The sequence below is a fragment of the Semicossyphus pulcher genome, unplaced genomic scaffold (assembly GCF_022749685.1).
Source record: "Semicossyphus pulcher isolate SPU_LCO1_2020_fin unplaced genomic scaffold, fSemPul1.0.p SCAF_24, whole genome shotgun sequence".
Lineage (NCBI taxonomy): Eukaryota > Metazoa > Chordata > Actinopteri > Labriformes > Labridae > Semicossyphus > Semicossyphus pulcher.
The window spans coordinates 11,162,413-11,183,744 of record NW_027211698.1 but is presented as its reverse complement, the minus strand read 5'-3'; the positions used below and the strand labels follow the sequence as shown (position 1 = coordinate 11,183,744).

At 46.4% G+C, this 21,332-nt stretch overlaps 2 protein-coding genes across 5 annotated transcripts in view; both read left to right on the top strand.

The window, feature by feature from the left end:
- Nucleotides 1-8,179, top strand: part of LOC138603306 (microtubule-associated protein 2-like) — a 62,002-nt gene extending 53,823 nt beyond the window's left edge. For 2 of the 4 annotated variants that reach the window (XM_069675002.1, XM_069675001.1), the window contains exons 10-16: nt 872-989; nt 1,174-1,224; nt 1,736-2,046; nt 5,540-5,632; nt 5,986-6,067; nt 6,282-6,394; nt 6,474-8,179. In XM_069675002.1, coding sequence (XP_069531103.1) covers nt 872-989; nt 1,174-1,224; nt 1,736-2,046; nt 5,540-5,632; nt 5,986-6,067; nt 6,282-6,394; nt 6,474-6,683 — 978 coding nt within the window. In that variant the 3' untranslated portion in view covers nt 6,684-8,179. The remainder of the gene's footprint in view (nt 1-871; nt 990-1,173; nt 1,225-1,735; nt 2,047-5,539; nt 5,633-5,985; nt 6,068-6,281; nt 6,395-6,473) is intronic. The other 2 variants (XM_069675003.1, XM_069675004.1) reach the window with 2 other exon arrangements.
- Nucleotides 8,180-10,040: 1,861 nt separating this feature from the next.
- LOC138603365 (protein unc-80 homolog) overlaps nt 10,041-21,332 on the top strand; it is a 38,712-nt gene continuing 27,420 nt past the window's right edge. The window contains exons 1-15 of the mRNA XM_069675100.1: nt 10,041-10,204; nt 10,630-10,678; nt 11,029-11,185; nt 11,561-11,901; nt 13,647-13,770; nt 13,879-13,943; nt 14,177-14,319; nt 16,652-16,925; nt 17,003-17,137; nt 17,262-17,478; nt 17,873-18,013; nt 19,663-19,931; nt 20,009-20,350; nt 20,429-20,560; nt 20,968-21,115. Of these exons, the coding sequence (XP_069531201.1) occupies nt 10,113-10,204; nt 10,630-10,678; nt 11,029-11,185; nt 11,561-11,901; nt 13,647-13,770; nt 13,879-13,943; nt 14,177-14,319; nt 16,652-16,925; nt 17,003-17,137; nt 17,262-17,478; nt 17,873-18,013; nt 19,663-19,931; nt 20,009-20,350; nt 20,429-20,560; nt 20,968-21,115 (2,629 nt within the window). The 5' untranslated portion in view covers nt 10,041-10,112. The remainder of the gene's footprint in view (nt 10,205-10,629; nt 10,679-11,028; nt 11,186-11,560; nt 11,902-13,646; nt 13,771-13,878; nt 13,944-14,176; nt 14,320-16,651; nt 16,926-17,002; nt 17,138-17,261; nt 17,479-17,872; nt 18,014-19,662; nt 19,932-20,008; nt 20,351-20,428; nt 20,561-20,967; nt 21,116-21,332) is intronic.

Genomic DNA, 21,332 nt, shown 5'->3' with positions numbered 1-21,332 from the left:
GATTATTGTTAGCATGTTTTTATTTGTTTACTTTTATTTGTTCACTTTTTGATACATCCTGAATTAGTCCCTGTAGTTCTTTATTTATTACCTCTCATGGTGCTTATTGATTGCATGAAAAACTCTCTGCATGCCTGTCTGTGTTTTTATTCCTCTCCGTGTGCATATTCATTTTATCTTGCATGCTTGCGCCAGTCCCGGCAGAGAAAATCTGTGAGTACAGAAATAAAATAAGAGTAGGCAGACAGAGTCGTGTGCAGGTTCTACTATTTTACCAACACTTATAATGTTGTGCCGCACGAGGACGAGGGGCTCTTGCAAATACCTTCAATTCCATCTTTCATCCTTCACCCTTTGACATTCTCTGTCAAGTCTGCTGCTATTTTAAACTTTCATTTTCATTCATGTCTTTTGTGTAAACACCTCCATCAATCCAGGTGTATTTTTACCACTTTACAACCTAATCAGCTCAGCAGCTATAAATAGATTAATATAATCATGTAGTCCATTTCATCTCACTTCTCCATCTGTTTGCCTCCCCTCACATCACCCCTTCATCCTCCCATCGTGCATGCTTGCCCGCCTCGCTCGCAGAGCCCCACGCGCGCCGTTCTGTTAAAGCTGGCAGTTCAGCGCCGGGCGTCCGAGTACCCGCCCCCCCGGCCCGGCTCTGCCTGTAGCATTAAACGGAGCCCTCTGGTGGAGGCGGAGTTCAATGACGTCCGCCCTGCCTCTGCATGCGCACGGCAGGGCCCTCCGCCAAAAAAATATTCAGAGAAGGTAAAATGAGAGGGGCTGATAGGTAGCTGGAAGCGATGACCGAGCTTTGACCGTGTGGCTAAACCATGTGTGTGTATGTGTGGTAATTTAGGAGAGAGCATACCGCAGCCCAGAGAAGAGGTCGTCCCTGCCCAGGCCTGCCAAGTCTCTGACACGCCACATCCCTGCTGCTGAACAGGAAGACAACAGCACCCCCTCCAGGCCAACCTGTAAGCATACACATAAAATACAGCTTTTCTTTTCTCCTAAATTAACTCACTTTCGCTTATACTAATGACTCTCCTCAATCACTTTCTTATTTATCATTTTATTTTATTGTAACTCCTGCTTCTTTGCACCTCCTTCCCCTCTTTTTTTCTGCTCCTTTATTTCTTTTTCTCCCTTGCCTCAAAGCGTTCCAGTCCAGAGCGGACAACAGGTCCGGAAGAGCCCCTGGTATGGCAGGTAGACCGCCTAGTAGCTCCTAGTAGACCCATCACACCCTCTTCATTGATATATGTCATCTGTGTTTGTGTAAAATGTTATTGTAATTTTTAAATAACTTAAATCTCTATACCGGCGGGGTTTTTTAACCATTTTGGGAGTTAAATATTGCTTTTATTTTAAAAAGAAAAAGAATAAGCAGGTGGGATCTATAACAACAGGGTCCTACTAATTGTTATTCAGGGCAATCCCATCGGTGCTGCAGCTGTATCCCGGCAACGAGCCGCAGGTGTTAGATGAACGCAGCTGCCTGTGTGTGCTCTCACACTGCTTTGTTTGACCTGTGGTGTTTGTTTTGTGAAGCAGATTTGGCGCCAACACGGCCGCTTCCACAGCTCCATGTGTGTTATGTTTCTTTGTTATCATTATAAGAACCAGATGAAGGATGAAACACTCCAATCTGTTGCTCCAGCATTATCATCGTCTTCTTTCGGGTACCGTTTTTCTCCTCATCATCTCTTCTTCCCTCAAGGCTCAGAATCAACCCGTTCCCGATCAGTCCGCAGCGGCGCCTCCACCCCCGGCTCCACCGCCGTCACGCCCGGCACTCCCCCGAGCTACTCCTGCCGCACTCCTGGCTCGCGCACCCCCGGCAGCCACACGCCCAAGTCCTTCAGCGTGCTCCAGGAGAAGAAGGTGGCGGTGATCCGGACCCCGCCCAAGTCCCCGTCCTCCGCCCAGCGGCAGCTGAAGGTCCTCAATCAGCCCCTGCCCGACCTGAAGAATGTAAAGTCCAAGATCGGGTCCACCTCCAACCTCAAGCACCAGCCCAAAGGCGGACAGGTAACGGACACCGGGCTGAGCTCGCAGCTCAAGTATGAAATCACATTCTGGATATTCTAGAGGACAAGACATAGATATACAGAAATATAGATTTAACTGACATTCAAACTGTCCTTTAAACATGCAAAATGTCATGTAGTTTCCCAAGTCTGCCACAAGGGGGCAGCACAGATAAAGTAATATTGTTCCCCTTTAAATAAATCCCATGTTTATATTTATTGAAATAGGCTAAATAATAAGGTATTATTTTTTCATACATTAATCTATTAAAGGACATTTTGGCTTTAAAGATTTATTTGTTATTCCACATAATATCTACGGATAGAAAATAGGGACATTTTTAACAGCTTCTGTAAAAATTTGAGCTTCTTTTTCCTCTTGTCTTTTCCTCTGTGAATTCAAAAAAAGTCTGCACAAATATCTCCCCTCACGTCTTCTCACTCACTGTCTGCCTCCGAACTCCCGCCGCCTCCTCCTCTGACTGTCCTCTCCCTGTCTGCTGTCACTCTGGATGAACCGTCACCAGCCGCCTCCGGCCTCTTCCCCTCACTTCCCCTTTTGTCCTCCCTCTCCTTACCTTTTCTTAAAACTCTCCCTGTTGAAGAGGCTGCACAAACACATCATACGTTACTCCTCAGAAGCAGCTTTCCTCTTAAGACTTCTCCTCTCAAGGTGAAGTCAACCTGCAGAATAATTCACCCCGGGGATCTGCTTTCGTCATCTCTGTGCAGGATTTTCCCTGCGGCTCTGAGTATTAATAATTGCAGGCAGTCTAAATTACTTATTGAGAAGTTGCTTCAAGGGCAAAGAATGAAAATATATCACTTCTTGTCACAGTTTCATACAAAAAAATATATTTTTAATTCCCAAAATTAGCTCGATTAGGTTAAAATAAAGATAAATGTTAAAAAGCAGTATAAACAGCCACCCAACTCAGAGGAAAAACGGCCTTAATGTTCCCATCTTTTACGGAGGTTAGACATTTAATTAACCCCTGTGATCTATGGAGCAGTCATTTTTCCGGCTCTTCTTTCCTATTTTGGGGGGAAATGAGACACAGGGGCAGAAATTTTTAATGAAGCTGGGTGACTCACAGCATGAAGGAGCAGCACGGATGGCTTTGTGAAGGACGGTCTGTGGATATGTATCTGTAGATGGTCAGACTAAAACGCTTTTGGAAACATTTAAAGGGCTAAAAAGAGATTGTAGAAGTGAAAATGACGTTTGAAATTATTAATACTAATATTATAGTGCCTTGTTGTCTAAATGTCATTTTATTTTGACATATTTATGGCATGCCATAGCATCGTATCGTATCGCATCGTATCATATCGCATCACATTGCATCGCATCGTATCATATCGCATTGCATCGCATCGCATCGTATTGCATTGTATCACATTGCATCACATCGTATCATATCGCATCGCATCGTATCATATCGCATCGTATCGGATTGCATCGTATCATATCGCATCGTATCGGATTGCATCGTATCATATCGCATTGTATTGTATCGCATCGTATCGCCTCGTATCGCATTGTATCAAAGCACATTGTATGGTATCGCATCACATCGTATTGCATCATATCACATCGTATCACATCGCTTCATATCGCATCGCATCGTATTGCATCACATCGTATTGCATCATATCACATCGTATCGCATCATATCGCATCGCTTCGTATCACATCACATCGTATTGCATCATATCACATCGTATCGCATCGCTTCGTATCGCATCACATCGTATTGCATCACATCGTATTGCATCATATCACATCGTATCGCATCGCTTCGTATCGCATCACATCGTATTGCATCACATCGTATTGCATCATATCACATCGTATCGCATCGCTTCGTATCGCATCACATAGTATCGCATCATATCGTATCACATCATATAGCATCGCATCGTACAGAACAACGATACCCTATCGTATAGTATCTGAAAGTAATGTAATGTAACGGAATGTATCTTATTGTATCGTATAGTTTAGTTTATTATTGTATTGCATCATATCGTACAGTATGGCACAGTATTATATTGTTTCGTATCACATCGTATTGTATCATATCGTATGGTATCATATCTTATCGTACAGTATTGTATCGTATCATGTATCGTATCATGTATCGTATCATGCATCTTAAAACCAGCAAATATCCACATTTCACCGGCAGGGCCAGTTATGTTTTGTATTTTTGCTAAAAAACAATTATTGGTAAAAATAGTTTAAAAATAGTTTTCCAGAAATTTTCTGTCAATCAATTGTTTCTGCTCAAGTTTAACAAGTTTAAAATGAAGTTTTAAGTTTTGAATTCATGCGTTCTTAGTTCTGACTTGATTATTATTGGTCTTGTCATTGCTCGACCTTGTAGCTGTCTGTGCTGCAACAGCTGTAGAGGAGGCAAGGCAGTGTAGGAACTGCAAAAAGCAAGGAAAAAAAGGCTAAAGTGTGTGTGTGTGTGTGTGTGTGTGCAGGTAAGAGGAAAGCTGTCAGGAGAATCCAGGTCAGGGCAGTGTAGACCGGAGACAGAGGCTTGCCATCAGGGCTCTTGTGTGTTTTCCCCTAAACCCTATTTTTTGTTTTGGTTCTTTGACGCGGATTATTGTCATATTTGCATGTAAACATATTAAGTGTAATTTTCAGCGACAAGGATTACAGTAAAGGAGAAATTAACAAGTTAAAGGGGAAGAAGAGCCATAAAATCCCACCCGAAGTCGCTCTGTTAATTAGCACAAAGCACCGCATCATGAATGTAAATACATGTTAAATGTTAATGCATGTTAAGACACTTTGATCCCTCATTGCGCACCTTTTAACAGAGGCACATATAGTGTTTTCTTTTTTTTTATTATTGGATTTTGTTTTAGGTTCACATTTCACACGAGAAGCTGGACTTCAGTCATGTTCAGTCAAAGTGCGGCTCCAAGGATAATCTGAAGCACTCGCCCAAAGGAGGATATGTATGTACGCCTTTCTCTTCTCTTCTTTCTCTCTCTCTTCAGCTCTCTTTCATTCTGCTTTTATATGTTCATCTGCGGGTTTATTTAGCTCTTTCCCGCCATACATGTATTTATTGTGTCGTGCTTGTATTGTGGATGTTGCGCTTGGGAATTAAACGCAAACATGCTCCAGGCTGCTGTAACATCTCTGTTCAAAACAGGGACAAGATCAAGACTGGATGGATTACGGCACCGAAAGAGCAGCTTCGGCTCTCTGATAAATAAAAGACTCCATCAATAAAAGGCTGCGGCTTTTTTTGTGGTCTAGATCCGCCACAATTTTCTGAAGTGAGCGCAGGCAGATTGATAAGTCGTGGATTTAAAATTGGGACACTTTTACGGGATTATTTCGGGGCAGGAAAAGGAGAGAGGGAGGGAGGAGAGAGGAAGTGGGACATTTTTAAGCTCCTCTTCACTGCAGTTTGAGAAGCTGTCATTGTGATCCTGAAAGAAAAAAATGCTTCTGTCACACCCAGGTTATGATTCCGAGCGTCAAACTGGACTTTAGCCACGTTCAGGCTAAGTGTGGCTCCCTGGATAAGATCCAGCACGCGGCAGGAGGCGGAAACGTGAGTAATTTCCAGTTAAACACACAATTTAATATTGCCTTCAAATGGCATCTCTGCATTTGTAAACACAGCATGCAGTGTTGTCTGTTTGTCTTTTTAACTGTGTTTGTACTCGCTGTAATTCCTATCACCATGGACAATAAAGTTTAATTGAAGCACCTGCTCCCTATAGCGTCCCGGAGTGCTTGTTTGCTGTGTTTGTTAGATTGTCTGAGCTCTTCCTGCTTTCATGTTTACCTCTCTTCAGCGCCTCTAACCGTGATAGACTAAATCGTCCTCATCTTGACACCCATGTTTTATGAGTTTGTGTCTTTGTTTTATGGTAAATTTGTGCTTTTTGTTGCTGCCCTCAGATCCAAATCCAGACCAAGAAGATCGACTTGAGCCACATCACGTCCAAATGTGGCTCCATGTCCAACATCCGCCACAGACCAGGTGCTGCACAGACACAGCATCAGTGATTTGTGAAACACATATTGGCCTCTGACAAAGCTCTTCTGCCTAGATAAAGCTGTTGTTTTTAAGCAGTGTCCTTGACTGACTGAGTTTCTTTGCCCCGAGTTTTGCTCATAAGGAGCTCTGTTCTGCAGGCTTGTGATGCCCCGTAGGTTTGACGCTTTTATTCTCCTTCCTGCTGTCGTATTTTCAGGGGGAGGCAACGTGCGCATCGAGAATGTGAAGCTGGACTTTAAAGACAAGGCCCACGCCAAGGTCGGCTCCTTGGGCAACACCAGCCACACTCCTGGAGGCGGGAACATCATGGTAAAAAAAACAAAAGAACACGAATATCTGTCGCTAAGTTTCTTTTAAAAAATCGCTCCTGACTTGGGGTTTTTTCCAGATTGAGAGCCACAAGCTGACCTTCCGTGAATCAGCCAAAGCTCGGGTGGATCACGGCGCGGAAATCATCATCACCCACTCCCCCGGGGTCGAGACGGGAGGCACTTCCCCTCGCCTGTCCTCCGCCGGCAGCATCAACCTCCTGGAGTCGCCGCAGCTCTCCACGCTGGCGCAGGATGTCACCGCCGCCCTCGCCAAGCAGGGCTTATGAGCGGGCTGCTTTTGGCTTCGGATCCCACCTCAAAAAAAACCCCACACTATTTCTCCTCCTTCTCCTATCATTCACTCATCCAGTGTTCTCCCACGGTCCTTAAATGCAACACAATCTTGATCCCACAGTTGTAGTTGATTGACTGTCTCGTCCATCAACAGCTTTCCCAGTCCTTCCAGCGGGATTTTAAAAACTGAATTATTCTTCATTCATTCCCTAAAAAATAAAGGAACACGCCTAGCCACTTTTTATTTCTTTTTCATTCATTTTTACTCACTCAAAAACGGACTTTTATGTTTTCTTTTAGATAAGCTGAATGCAAAGGTTTGAGTGTTTGTCTAAGAAGGCGTCGAGCGGTTTTTACGATTGTACAGTGATTTTCTTTTGTGTGTGTTTGTGTGAAAAGCATCACATTCTACATGTACGGAGATAAATTTCAACTCATGCATAATGTCCATTCAGAATCTCTATGGTACCTAATGCAAGATACAGCCACTAGATAACTAGTCTTAAAGATACAACAGTGTGAGAGGACTTGGCGTGTAACTGTACCTGCAGAGGAATGGCTGATTAGCATGTATGCTAAATATGACGACATGAATTTTTATGTTCGTTGGTTGGTTGATTTCCTGATATGTGCTGAATTGTTGGACAAATTGTGTTTTCCTTTTATATATATGTCACTGTAGTGGAAGTTTTTGTACGTTCCCTGTGGCTGCACTGGCTTATTAGCACTTAAACCATTGCAGTTGTGTCGCTAAAAGGCTAGCTTTCCAATAGATTTCTTTGGTTATTTTTTCGCAAACCAATGGGCTGCTCTTTTTGTTTGGTTTTTACATTAGCTCTGTGATTTTATTAGGCTACAATGATGCTGTTATGCTGGCATGGCAAATAAATGATACTTAAATTAGATCTATTTGGAGCAAACTTTTCAGTGTGAGTGGGTGCATTCTAGTGTTCAAGGTCAGATCCCACAGATTCCCTAAAAAAAAAAAAAAGAAGGCCCCTCATGCTCCTGTGACTTTTCACCTTTTGCAGAGTTGTACGATGTATTTGTTGGTTTGAAAAGTGGAAGCTTTATATGAAAACATTCCAGTGAAAGAGCAGCTACCTGGCCCGTATTTTGTGAGATTGAACTTTACAGGAAGTGAAAGCAGAAATGACCCTCAACTTGCAGCTGTTAGACTTCATATTAAAAAAAACAACAACAAAAAAGATTAAAAAACAAAACTGTTCTAGCATATTCTCTGCTCACCATTGTGAAACTCCTCTGCCTCCCCTCCTCTCTCTCCCTCCCAATGTCAGTTACCCCTCAAGTGTTTTTCTGTGCTCCCTAAACTCTCACCCCCCCCCCCCCCGGTCCCCCGTTTTGCCTGTGTAAGTGTATTTAAAAGACCATGTAGATGTGTGCACACTTTTCCGATGTTTGAGACATACTGATGACAAATGCTCCTACAGGATGATGACAACAGAAATAAAGAAAATAAAAACTGGTTCACTCTAGTCTCTTGTATAAATCGTCTGAAAATATTATTTATTATTACTCATAATAATAAATAATGTAATACCTTTTTATCTTAGGCACCACAAATATTTTAATGGGTGTTTTTGGTTAAGACCGTGCTAAATCCCATTAGTCTTACCCAAATACTTTTACTGTGAAAATGTTTTATATTGTTTTTGTGAGTCTGTAAGTTATTATGCATAGGTTATTAAGCTAGCAAGAAGCAGCACTGACATAATGTATTGTTTATAGTTGTTTCAAGCCTGTGCATTTAATAGGCTCATAGTCTGTAAGTTGTGGGGCTACTTTAACATTTTTAATTTATTTCGTTTATGCGATGTAATATAATGAATATCTTTCTGCATTTACTTTGTGAAATTAGGGAGCCCTTTATAAGTCTAATAGTGTGTTTTCCTATTATACTTTAACCTTATTTACGATGCTAACTTAGCTAGCAGTTTCGGTCGCCATTTGACCAATGACTTTTGCTTTTGACCAGCAGCAACCGGAAGAGACTACCGATCCGTTCTGCGCATGCTCATATTTATTCCTGCCCGATTTGTTTGTACCTCACGTGTGAACGTTTGACGGCAGCAAGTTTTTTTTTTTAATAACTTTATTAACAACACAATATTAGACAAATACGCTACACTACAAAACTAGCTAATTTGAAAGCTAACCCAATGACACAACTCTCTAATCTAATGTTACACGCCAATTCGACCGCCAGCACACGAACACAACAGTGTCGTTAAACAGGTTAAATTCTGCGCATGCGCAGAACGGATTGGACAGCCGGGACGGATGTGGTACTGACAATAACGTTTGGTTTTTACTCGGTGTTTTTACGGACCTACGAAACTAAACAAAACGCGTTTTATTCGTGAACGTCAGACGAACTGGTCGACGGATTCTTTAAGCGTTTGACAGAGCTTGTCAAGCTATTTCACTTTTACTTTTTTAATTTTGCTAGCTAACACATGTTAATGTGTTATTTACCCTAAATGTCCATTTTTGTATTTCTTAATGGCGGTGACTGAGCGCAGTGGTGTTGGTGGAGGTGACTTTATAGTTAAAGGCTCATTCCACTGGTTTTACACATTAAGCTAAGTTGTTTAAGCCTGTGTAAAAACATTCATAATCCAAAAGTAAAAAAAATTAAATTGCTGGATATTCTTCTAGAATATTTAAGTGGATTTTTTGGGTAGTTTTATTCCTCTACATCTTACATTCATTGTGGTAATGATTGTTTTTTGATAGTCGAGCTGCTTTTTCTGACAGCACTTGAATGCAGCACCTTTACTCGTCTAATACCATATTTTACAGTGCTGTACTGCTACTTTTACTTCAGTAAAGCACCCAAATACACACTTAAAGCGCCACAATCAGTGTTTGGGGTGTCTTTTAGAGCTGTTAATACCGTGTCCATTACCTTGGTTATTAAACAACCTGTTGATATTCATATGGCGTATCATCCCTGAGGTGAATGCACCATCCGGGTTTGTGTTTTTTTCAGCAGATTGTGTTTAAGTCATGCTGTACCGTAATCCTATAATGTTGCACAAAGGTGAAACATCTGTCCCGGCTGCACACTGCGTCTTTAAGCTCCGCTGCCGATAAATTAGCACGTCGATCAACTGTCGCTGTCCGGTGAGGGTGGTGCTGAAATCAGAGCGCGGTCTCCCTCTCCTGCTCCCCCACCCACCCCCCATCTCTATCTCTCCCTCTCTCTCTCTCTGTCTCCCTCTCTCTCTGTGTTTCTATCGCCGCCGATCGACCGACACTTGCAGCCATTTTCCGCAGGACGAACCCAATCATGTCGTGAGGGGAAGCTCGCTGGTCACCTGGGCAGAGCCAGCAGCCGCCGCGCGTCCCGGTGGTCGCACGCAGGCGAGCGGGCAAAGAGGCAGGCAGGACCGGCCAAAATGGTGAAGAGGAAAAGCCTGGACGAGAACGAGCCGGAGTGCGGGAAAGGAATACCGTTCCCCATCCAGACCTTCTTATGGAGGCAAACCAGGTTAGTGTGAGCATCAGTGGCAATTGATAACAGGTGTTTGGCATTGCTGGAAATGAGGAGGATCAAGGATTTGACAGCAAGTCGCTGCATTTCTAAGCCTAATAAGCGTCAAAATAGATTGCACTGCCTTATTATAATTCAAAACGTGGATGGATGGTTGTGCCGCTGGTGTGTCAGGTCAATGTTTTAAACACTGAAGGTGGGATGCATTTTTTTTTCTCACGAATGTAGACGAAGACGGCTGCATGATGTCACACCTGTAAAACAAATTGACATAGGAAGTGGGCCAAGGAAAATAAACACTGTGGATTATCTGCAGAGAAACGACTGCTCGTGCATATTTAGTTACAAATCATGACATTGAAGGTTTAACCTTCATGTATCATTTCTGAATCTCACACAGGCATGTTTTTAATATGTTTCAGTGCATTTCTGCGTCCAAAGTTGGGAAAACAGTATGAAGCTTCTTGCGTGGTGAGTAATATCATAATGTGAATGATGCAATAAAATAATCGCCCTCTCCTCCCTTGTAATCTCTTTTCACCTTAATGCACCTGCAAATCAAGTGGGCTCTTGATTTTACATTTAGCAAATTAGTTTTCCCCCCTACTTCCTCCTATTACCCCGGAGCCAGACCTTTCGGAAACTCATATCCATAATGACGGCTGCTGCGGATCCCTTTGGATCTAAACAGAGCTGCCTCTGTCTCTCCCACAGGCATTGCCACGCTCGGGGGCCATGTGGGACATTTAGATAGTCAAAGAAAGCAGCTTTAGTTCTTGGCTGATGTCTCTTTTTCTCCCTCTCTCTGGCTGCCTCCCCAGTCCTTTGAGCGGGTGCTGGTGGAGAATAAGCTCCACGGGTTGTCGCCGGCCCTGTCAGAGGCCATCCAGAGCATCTCCCGCTGGGAGCTCGTCCAGGCAGCGCTGCCTCATGTACTCCACTGCACCTCCATCCTGCTGTCTAACAGGAACAAGCTGGGTGAGGACGTACAGGACACACATTAGCACAGCTCTAGGCATTGAGTTGACAGCCTTATCCGGGTTATCCTCATTCAACAAAGCACAAAGCTTATGTTCTTTCAGGCACAGGGAAGTAACAGAACAGCCTGGCATTACAGTATAGCACAAGTCTGCAGTGTTGAAATGCACAGAGAGGAAATTTTAAGCACTCAAATAGGTAGAAGGGAATATTAAAAGAGCGGTTGATGAAAGAAAATGTTATAATCTTGAAGGTTACATCATTAAATCACCTACCTTACAAGCAAATAACAAGCAAAACCAGAGCTACATGCTGCCTATTCATCACCTCACTAAGCAGCACTCACAATTAACCCCTCACCTTTGACCTCCTCAGGCCACCAGGACAAGCTGGGCGTGGCCGAGACCAAGCTGCTCCACACGCTTCACTGGATGCTGCTGGAGGCGGCTCAGGAGTGCAACCACGAGCCCAGCCTGGGCCACGGCTGGTCAGCTGGCAGCAGCAGCAGCGCCTTCCTCCAGCCCGTAGGAAACCAGGGGTCGTCCCCGGGGGCCCCCGGCTCCTGCTCCGGCTCTGCCCTCGGGGGGTCGGGCCCACAGCACAGCGGGTCTCTGCTGGAGGAGGACGAGCACGCTCGCACCAAGCTGTTCCACAAGAGCATGGCGACAGTGGAGCTGTTTGTGTTCCTGTTTGCGCCGCTTATTCATCGGATAAAGGTTGGTCCTTGAAAGATCATTTTTAAAATATATTTTTACCAGCTTTAATTTGAAAGTATAAAAGTCTGGACTTTTTAAGGCCTCTAACACTCCTGTTCATGCTCAGGGTCACCCTTTGGTTATTGATCTGTGTGTACAAACAGATTACTCTTGAGAATAAACTTAAAGAACCAATAAAAAATATAATATTTCAGCATTTTTTTGCACACGTGACCGCTAACAAAAGGCATCATGTGGAGCTGGCGCGTCTGAAGATCCTGGCCAGCCAGCCTCTCTTCTTCTTGGCCTTCTTCACGGACATTTCCGTCATCTTGCTCCCGATGTCGTCCATCCTGGAGGCCATGTCGCTCTCCTTCTCCGCCCACTTGGTGGAGGAGCTGCAGGGTGTTCTGGAGGGAGCTTCAGCTGGATCTCCAGCTGCTCTTCAGCCTTTTTCTGGGCGGCTGCGGTGTCAGTTTTGACATTCTTCAGGTGCTCCATCTGAGCTGTGTAGGAGGCCCGGGTCTTCTCTATCTCCTGCTGAGCTTCTTCTTCTGGTCCCGGTGGGTTCTGATCGACTGGATGGAGCCTCCTTCTCCTTGCACAGTCTTCAGACTCAGGGCCTGATTCAGGAGATCAATCTGGAGCTTCTGCAGGTGGAGGTTGACCGTCTCCACCTCTTCAGCCTGTGCAGACTGGGTCCTCTGGCTGGTGCTCTCGTCCTCGGAGGTGCAGGAAGCTTTACGCCCTTCTTCATTAAAGCTGCTTGTTCCTGCTGCAGCTTCACACCGAGGTTCAAGATGGCGGTTTTCAGCCCTCAGACCTTCTGGTGCTGCTCCTGCTCGGCCTCCTCGTCTTCGTCAACTGGAGCTTTGCGGTGCACTTTTCCAGGTCCTCGTGGGCTGTCTGCAGCTGCAGAATGAACTCAGAGGTGTCTCTGTTCTCGGTCTGTGTGAACTTATTGGCTGCTGAAGGCTTTGCAGCATCCTTGGTGCTTTGCTGCTGCACCATGTCCATCTTTTGCTGCCAGGCGTGCAGCTCAGAGACTCTTCTCTCTGCATCTACTTTCTTATAATAAAACATTTTCTCCTTGTATTCAGCCTCCAGCAGCTCCTCTTTTAAGCGAGAGTTTTCTCTCGTCAGCTCGGACAGTTTGTCCTGCCGGACAGACGACTCAAACTGGCAGCCGTTCGGTGGTGCCGTTTGTCACCCTCATATTTCCTCTCCTTCTTGGATTGTGTGCTCTTTGGTTCAACTACTGACTGGGAGTGAAACTGCGAATGAAAGTTCTGAACAGGTTTTTAAAAGTAACGACCGAGGTTGTGAAAGTAAACAAATTGGACGCTCAGATGAAGGCAAACAGTCTGAAAATGAAAGCGACCGTCAGCGAGGAAAATCAAGAGTTACAACCGTGGACGAAACATTCGAGATTGTATCTTTAAAGTTTGCTGTAAATACGTCATCCACCATGTTCATACAGCGGCCATATTTGTCTGGCAGGCTCAGAGCGGGAAGCTCAGATGCTGTTATATCGAATATCGTATAAACAAAGGGAATCTGACAAATCATTATCATTAAACCACTTCTACATTGATGAGCAACTGTGTAGATCATAAGCTAACATTAGCAGCTAACGTTAGCGTTCAACCACATCCAAGCTAACTTTGTCGTTGTCATTTGTAAATTTAGTTATGTTTGATTATAATTCATTCATTTTAATAATCTTTTATATCCATCAGATTCGTAATCATGTCACTTTTTTGTAGGAGTCCGACCTGACCTTCCGATTGGCCAGCGGCCTGGTCATATGGCAGCCAATGTGGGAGCACCGCCAGCCGGACATCCCTGCCTTCACCTCTCTCATCAAACCCGTCAGGAACATCGTCACAGGTGGGGAAAGAAACCCTTCGCCGCAGCTGTATAGATCCCCTTTAAGAGTTAATCTATTATTGTTTGTTCCTAATTAAGACGTGTAATCCGCTCCGCTTGTCTCAACAGCCAAGAGGAACTCCCCAGTCAACAACCAGTGCAGCCCCTGTGGATCTGGCAACCCGGGTCCCATGGTGAGTGAGCAGCTCAGATGTTGCGCCGGTTTGCTCCACATGTTGATTGAACACGTTCAGGCATTAGTCTTCTTCCCCTCCCCCCCTTTTCAACGTCCCCCTTGAGGCTAATATTCATTAGCGCCTGCCATCCGGGAGCATTAGCGTGGTTAGCCAGGGGTCATGACAGAAACCTCACTCCAACCTGAGAGCCTTTAATCACCAGGGTCTGTCCATCTCTCTGCCTCCCTCAGGGCTTCCAGGTGGTCTGCGAGGCCGCCCAATCCGATTCGTCCTCCCCGTCAACAGGAGAGCAGAGCTGTCGCCGTGGTAACTCAGTGGAGAAAGGCGGCCCTTCCCAGCAACCCCCGCCGGTGAAAGGCCCTTCCAAGAAAAAGTGAGCAATGTTAATCAGTTTGGCCTCATGAGGCGGCGACACGGGCGGCTCCTGGTCATGTGTGTCTCATTGATTTTGCGGTTAGGCGGCGTGTTGGAGCGTCGGGCCCGTTCAGGCCGGCTGTTAAAGCAGGGGGGAGGTGGAGGTGTCATAAATGGGACGTGATAAACCCGCGCCACTTTCTTCCACAGTTATCCTTCTTTTGGTTTTAGCCTGAGACCTGTGGCGGTTTCTCGTGCAGCAGGAACAGACCTTGTTAAACGAGTGAAATCAGGCTGTGAAGCCATATTTTAAACATCAGTGTTGATGCACAAGGATCAAAGTCCCCTTCCTAAAAGCTTCCTTAAATGAATAATATACCCGTGTTGAACCTAAGAAGCAAGTCGTGTGTTGCGGGAAGTGCAGTGATTTATAAGTGACCCGCGCTGACACCGAGCTGGTGCCATCATCTTGTTGATGGCTAAACATTCACCCCTGCGGCGGCGTCTGTTGAAACACACAGCACAGCTCGCTCCACTCGCTTGTCAGAGAGCTCGCGTACACGAATAGCTCCTCCTTCCCCTGTGTAATGTGTCGCTTGAAGCCCTGTCTCTGCAGTCGACGCGCACTCGCACGCACATGCAGAGCCCGGCCCTGCGCGAGCAGTAGACCCCGTCTGACGTTTGCCGGCAAAACGGGGTAATTACGCTGAAGTAATGTGCTACATGTCTGATGCTGGCAGTGTCCCTGGCCTGGCGTGGCCTGGCATGGCTAGGTTAGGTCTGCCCCACGGCAAGTCTGGCATCTTTCGGACGACACTGCCAGACTAAAGGCTCAATCTGTGCTTGTTTTGGCACACGTGAGGCAGGTTCTACCGGCTTGATCGTAAAGGTTTAGAGCGGAGAAGAGAGGCTTCTCCTTATCTCTCTGTACGCTGAAACAGCAGCTCACTATGGTTTGAATACGGGGATGCTGCATGAATATACAGCAGCTTCAGCTAAATATTTGCATTCAGCACTTCCTCTGGGGGTGTTTTCTGTCGCAAACTTCATCACTGCCGCTGTCATCACCCGAGTGGGGGGAAGTGTGGACGTGGGAGAAGGCATGGCGGAGGTCTATTAGCCATCCATTGCTCATCTCGACTCGTTCTGACAACCAAAACCAGTCACTCGGATGCTTCTCCTCATCCCTCTGACAGCCGGCAACCAGCTGCGAGTCGGAATAAGCCTGAATCGCCCCCCTCCCCCTCCCCCCGAGCCGGCTATATTCTGATACACTCAAGAACCAAATGTGTCACATGGTGCGAGGAAAGGACGGGAGAGATTTAACTCCATTGTTTGGATTAATTGCGTTCTTTAAGTTTGAAGCTGTTGCGGGGGAGGGGAAGTTATGTGGATGTAAATCGATGCACAGGAAGAGTGATTTTTAAAGGGGTCAATTTAATGTTTTTTAGGATCCACAAATGGGTGCTGCAATCAAAAATCTTTATACTTCACGTATATTTCTCAGACATCAGGTCAAAGGTTATATTCGAATCGAACCCTCTCCTGCTCTTCCCGGCCAAAATCACGTCCGTCATCAGCTCCTTTTAATTAATGCAGCTTACTCATCTCTGCATCGCTACCGCTGCTGATGCTGAGGCAGTTTCCATGGCGACCGCTGGCTGCTGCTGCATCTCCTACCGCATGGAGTCGGCCGTTTGTGGGGGAGGCGGGGCCTCTCTCTCACTTCTCCTCTCCTCTCCTCTGAGAGGCCCCGGGGATGGCTGTCGTCACTCGGTCTCTGTGGCAACCTGACACAACAGCAGCAGGCAGTGTGTGTGTGTGTGTGTGAGTGAGTGTGTGTTGGCTAGACAGTGAAACATGATACAGCCTCCCTCTGCTGTCCGCTCTCAAAGCGATTCATGTCGATATCGACCATCTCTTCCTGCTCCATTTATTATGACGACTTAGATTAAATGCCTTCCTCTCTCTCTCTCTCTCTCTCTGTCTGTCTCTCTCTCTCTCATGGTATCAATATGTTTCTCCTCAGTGCGCGGCGCTCTATCCGCTCTGCAGCTCTCCAACCGCTGACCTTCATTCAGGCTTATTTATAGTGGACTCACGTAGGCTTAGGCTCCCTCTCTCTCCCGATGATGCTGGAGGGGGGCTCTGCCCTTGTTTACCATCCTCCTTTGATGCATTATTAATGATGCAGTGTGGCGGGAGTTGATGACAGACTAATATAATAGGAAAGGCCATAATATAATGTAATTGTGCTGTATGTAAAGTAGTTATGTGACAGCACCCTGATTCCTCTTGTTTATGAGGAAAAGAGTCGAGCACTTTACAAAATGATTCCCCTCTTCTTCAAGGACCTCAGCCCCCGCCGGCCTCCCCGTCTCCCTCGCCCAGCGAGCGCGGTACGCCACTTACTTCGACGTGGCCGTGCTGCGCTGCCTCCTGCAGCCGCACTGGACGGAGGAGGGCGTGCACTGGGCCCTGATGTACTACCTGCAGCGCCTGAGGCAGATCCTGGAGGAGAGGCCCGAGCGCATCCCCGAGCCTTTGGTCACGCCTCTTCCGCGTCCGCGCAGCAGCTCCATGGTGGCCGCTACGCCGTCTTTGGTGAACACACACAAGACTCAGGTAAAGGGATATTGATGATGGCAGAGGATGTTGCCAGGCTGTTGACCGTCATCTTGACCCTCTGCTTTGTCTTGCAGGATATGAGCCTTAAATGCAACGAAGAGGGGAAATCTCTCAGCACAGAGACGTTTGCGAAGGTTTCTCTTACCAACCTCCGAAGACAGGCGGTCCCTGACCTCGCCTCCGACCTGGGCATGAACATCTTCAAAAAGGTCAGACATCCCGATGGCCCCTTTCCATGCTAACATGCTAATTTTATCATTAGCTTTTCTAAAACAGAAAAAAAAAAAATACAGCTTTAGCGTGGTTTTCACTGTGAAGCTCTTTCCGTCTCAGTTTAAGAACCGGCGCGAGGACCGCGAGAGAAAAGGCTCCATCCCTTTCCACCACACGGGCAAGAAGCGCCAGCGCCGCATGGGCGTGCCTTTCCTGCTCCACGAGGACCACCTGGACGTCTCGCCCACGCGCAGCACCTTCTCCTTCGGGAGCTTCTCCGGCCTGGGCGACGACCGGCGGACGCTGGACCGCGGCGGCTGGCAGGCCACCATCATGGGTAGGCAGAGTGCTGCTCTTAGTGACAGTAGATTGCGCGTCACCACTTTGCAGACTTGCTTCCTCTCTTCTGGGGAGTGTGGTGAGTCAGAGCGCTCTGTCTGGACTTCACATTAGTCATTAACATTAGTGTTTCTTATTAGCTCTTTCTGAGAAGTGTGATTAAAATTAGCTGAAGGCTAAAAGACAGTTTTCATTACTATCTCGAGCTTTTTAAAGCCTTACTTCCATAAACCCACAGCCCCTTTTCATCATGTAGTTTCCCCTCAGCTTAGCTGCTGCTTCAAATCAGCTCAGTTACTCGGTAAAGAGCTTCAAAAAACGCCCGATAAATGGAGGACAACAGCAGCTGTTGTACAATAAAAACAATTAATCTACTTTTTTTTCCTTTTCAGGCAAATTCACACGAAGAGGCAGCAGCGACACGGCCGCAGACGCCGACAGCCTGAGCGCCAAACACTCTCACTCTCACCACTCTCTGCTCCGAGACATGCCCGACCACTCCAACAGCCACAGCGACAACACGGTCAAAGAGGGTAAGGAGGAGGCTGAACGATGGTTCAGAGCAGGTTGAGTTTATCTTAAAGAGGGGGTGTTATGCTGTTTCACATTTTAAGACGTATATATAATGTTACGATGTTGGATGTTCAGACTTAACGTGGGTGAAGTTTCAAATCTGTCGGTGAAAGTATGTTGGAGTAATCCCCAGGCTGCTCAGCTCAGTCTGCAGGTTGCTTTGTGATGTCACAAAGTGCAGCCTCAGCAGGCCAATCAGAAGAAAGCGGGCTTGGAGGGGCGGGGTTCCTTTAAGGGACAGCACTGTGTGAGGCTGTGTGAGGGCCTGCACAGAGCAGCAGTGTGAGGAAAATTATGTTTTTTTTTATTGTAAATTATGCTAAGCTACTCCACAGGTATCACAGAGTGAAATATGAAGCTTGAAATTAGCATAACACCCCCCCTTTAAAAGGATTAACTTGCTAATGCAGCATTACAGTTCCACAAACATCCCGATTTCTTTATGCTAGCGGTAGCAGAGGTCGATGCTATGGCTCTTGAACTGCTTTGGAGAGAACGAGCTTGACCAGGTGTACAAGACAAGAGTGAAATATGAAGCTTGAAATTAGCATAACACCGCCCCTTTAAGAGTAGGACGAAGACCAAATCCATAAAACCAAGACAAGAGCAACTTTTACAACTCCAACAATTTATTACAAATCTGACGATTTTACGATACATCAGAATTCAAAGTGACAGAATATGCTCAGCTCCAAGAGGAATATCAAACCTCCACTAATAATATGAAAATAGTCCTGTTATTGTAAATTAGCTTGAATAACACCAGAGGCTGTTGGCATTACCGGCGCCTGGCAAGCTGAAGTAGAACAGCATTATATAACAGTAACATTCCTGCGACAATGCTAATTTACATACAAATAACAACGCTGGCTTATGACTGAGCTCCACACGGCATCACTGACAGGATACAGACGCTAGATATACATCATTTCCTAAACTTTTAATCTAGCTAAGTGTGTGTTATTCTTTATCGTCATTATTATTATTATTGTTCAGATAAACGGGGACAAGAACTGCGACAAATGCCGGTGACCTAACGTATGTTTTATTTATATTCTAATATATTTAGCAGTAATGGCTACAGAGATTTAACCAAGAAAATGAAGCAGTGTGTGGGTAGTTTTTTAGCTGGGAAATGTTAACAACACATTCAAACTGGGCTCCTCCTCCTGGGCTCTTTGTCACCAGAAGCTCACTCTCGTGTGACGAGAGAACACGCCCACCCCGTGGAGCTAACACCGACAGCATCACAGTTACCTTTGAGCTAGCATGCTAACCGCTGTCCAACAGAAAGAATGGCCATCTCTGTGTCGCTCTTTCGCCGTGTTCGCCGCTCTGAATGGGGCCCAGTGGCTAATTTGAACCACTCCCACACTCACCTGTACGCTGTGATTGGCTCAGGGAACCACGACAGAGCCCCCTCCTGAAAACATCCCGTGCAAAGCAAAACAACAGAATAGATGCAGAGGGAAGGGTCTCACACACACTCACCAACACACGTATAGAGGCCCATAAGTGATGACTTATAGGCTCTATATGGTAAAATTCAATACACAAAAATAAAGAAGCTTAAGTGTGTTTCTGTAATTGCCTTCCTCCTCCCCCACAGTCCGCTCCCAGATCTCCACCATCACCATGGCGGCGTTCAACACCACGGTGGCGTCCTTCAACGTTGGCTACGCCGACTTCTTCACCGAGCACATGAAGAAACTCTGCAACCCCGTCCAGGTTCCCGAGATCCCCGTGGAGCCCCTGGCCTGCGCCAATCTGCCGCGCAGCTTCACCGACTCGTGCATCAACTACTCCTGCCTGGAGGAGGGGGAGAACATCGAGGGGACGAATAACTTTGTGCTGAAGAACGGCATGCTGGACCTCACGGTGAGTCCTCGGCCGTTCAATAAAATGATCAATTAATGGAAAGAAGCAATTTCTACCTCTTCCCCTCCCTGTTGTAGGCTGTCCTGCGAGCCCTTTACGCCGTCCTCAGCCACGACATCAGCTCCAGGATCTGCGACGTCGCCCTCAACATCATCGACTGCCTGCTGCAGCTGGGCGTCGTCCCCGGCATGGGCAAGAAGCTGTCCAAGCCCGACAACAAGGAGAACCAGGAGGCGCGGGCCAAAGACTCATCCTGTCAGGGCCTCAGCGGAGGCGCCCAGGGAGGCGGGGCGGTCCCTGGGGCGGGCGCGGGCGGAGGCGGGGACGGAGGCGGAGGCGGAAACGGAGGAGGAAGTGGTGGAGGGAGCGGGCAGGGGAGCAAGGATGATGTGAAGAATAACAAGGATAATGATAAAAAGGTGTGTTCTCTACTCTACTAACTTGATATGTCAATATTTCAAAATAAAACTCCTGTTTTTGTCGTTGAACGTAAACAGGAAGAGGGCTCAGGCTTCAGCACGCACCGCCTCGCTCTGACCATGCTGATAAAGATCGTCAAGTCGCTGGGCTGTGCCTACGGCTGCGGCGAGGGGCACCGCGGCCTGTCGGGGGATCGCCTCAGGATGCAGGTCAGACTCTTCTCTTCACCTTAAAGGAGCGGCTGTCAGTCAAAGCTCTCTGTAAGCGATAGAAGCAATAATCATTGAAATCGGCGCCATAGCTGTGGAGAAAATCGTACAAACAGCTCGTGGTTTCGCCCATTCGACATTCCTACAACACCCAGCATGCATTGCGGTTGAAAATCAGCGAACCGGCCCTTTAAATCATTCCCTGCCATACTATATTAATAATCTTTTAAATATTAACCGTGTTGCTTCTTTGGTGTCGTAAAAGTTGCATGAAAGTGAAATAAAATCCTGCAAGCGTCTCAGTGAGAGGCAGCTGCAGCCTTCTTTTAATGCTACTAAATACTTTATAGTTTTATTGTTAGTTTGGTTAAATATAAAACTAACTAAATCACTTCTTCTCCTCTCAGGCTCAGAACTGCCTGACCAGCCTTTACAAGCTGGACAAGCTGCAGTTCCGGCAGACAATGCGCGAGTACGTCAACAAAGACTCTCTCAATAACATTGTGGACTTCCTGCATGCGCTGCTGGGCTTCTGCATGGAGCCCATCACCGACAGTAAGTATGTGGTGTGAGTGGGAGCGGACGCAGACTGGACACGACAATAACAAACGCACAAATCACTCAGGGTTTGACCCGATCACAAGTCATTATTTATTTGATTAGGTGATGAGTTGTTTGAAGTATCGCAAATCGCTAGCTGCTTTGGCGGAACGCTAACATGCTCACAACGGCAGTGCTCGCGCGTGTGATGTTAGCATGTTTATCATCTTTG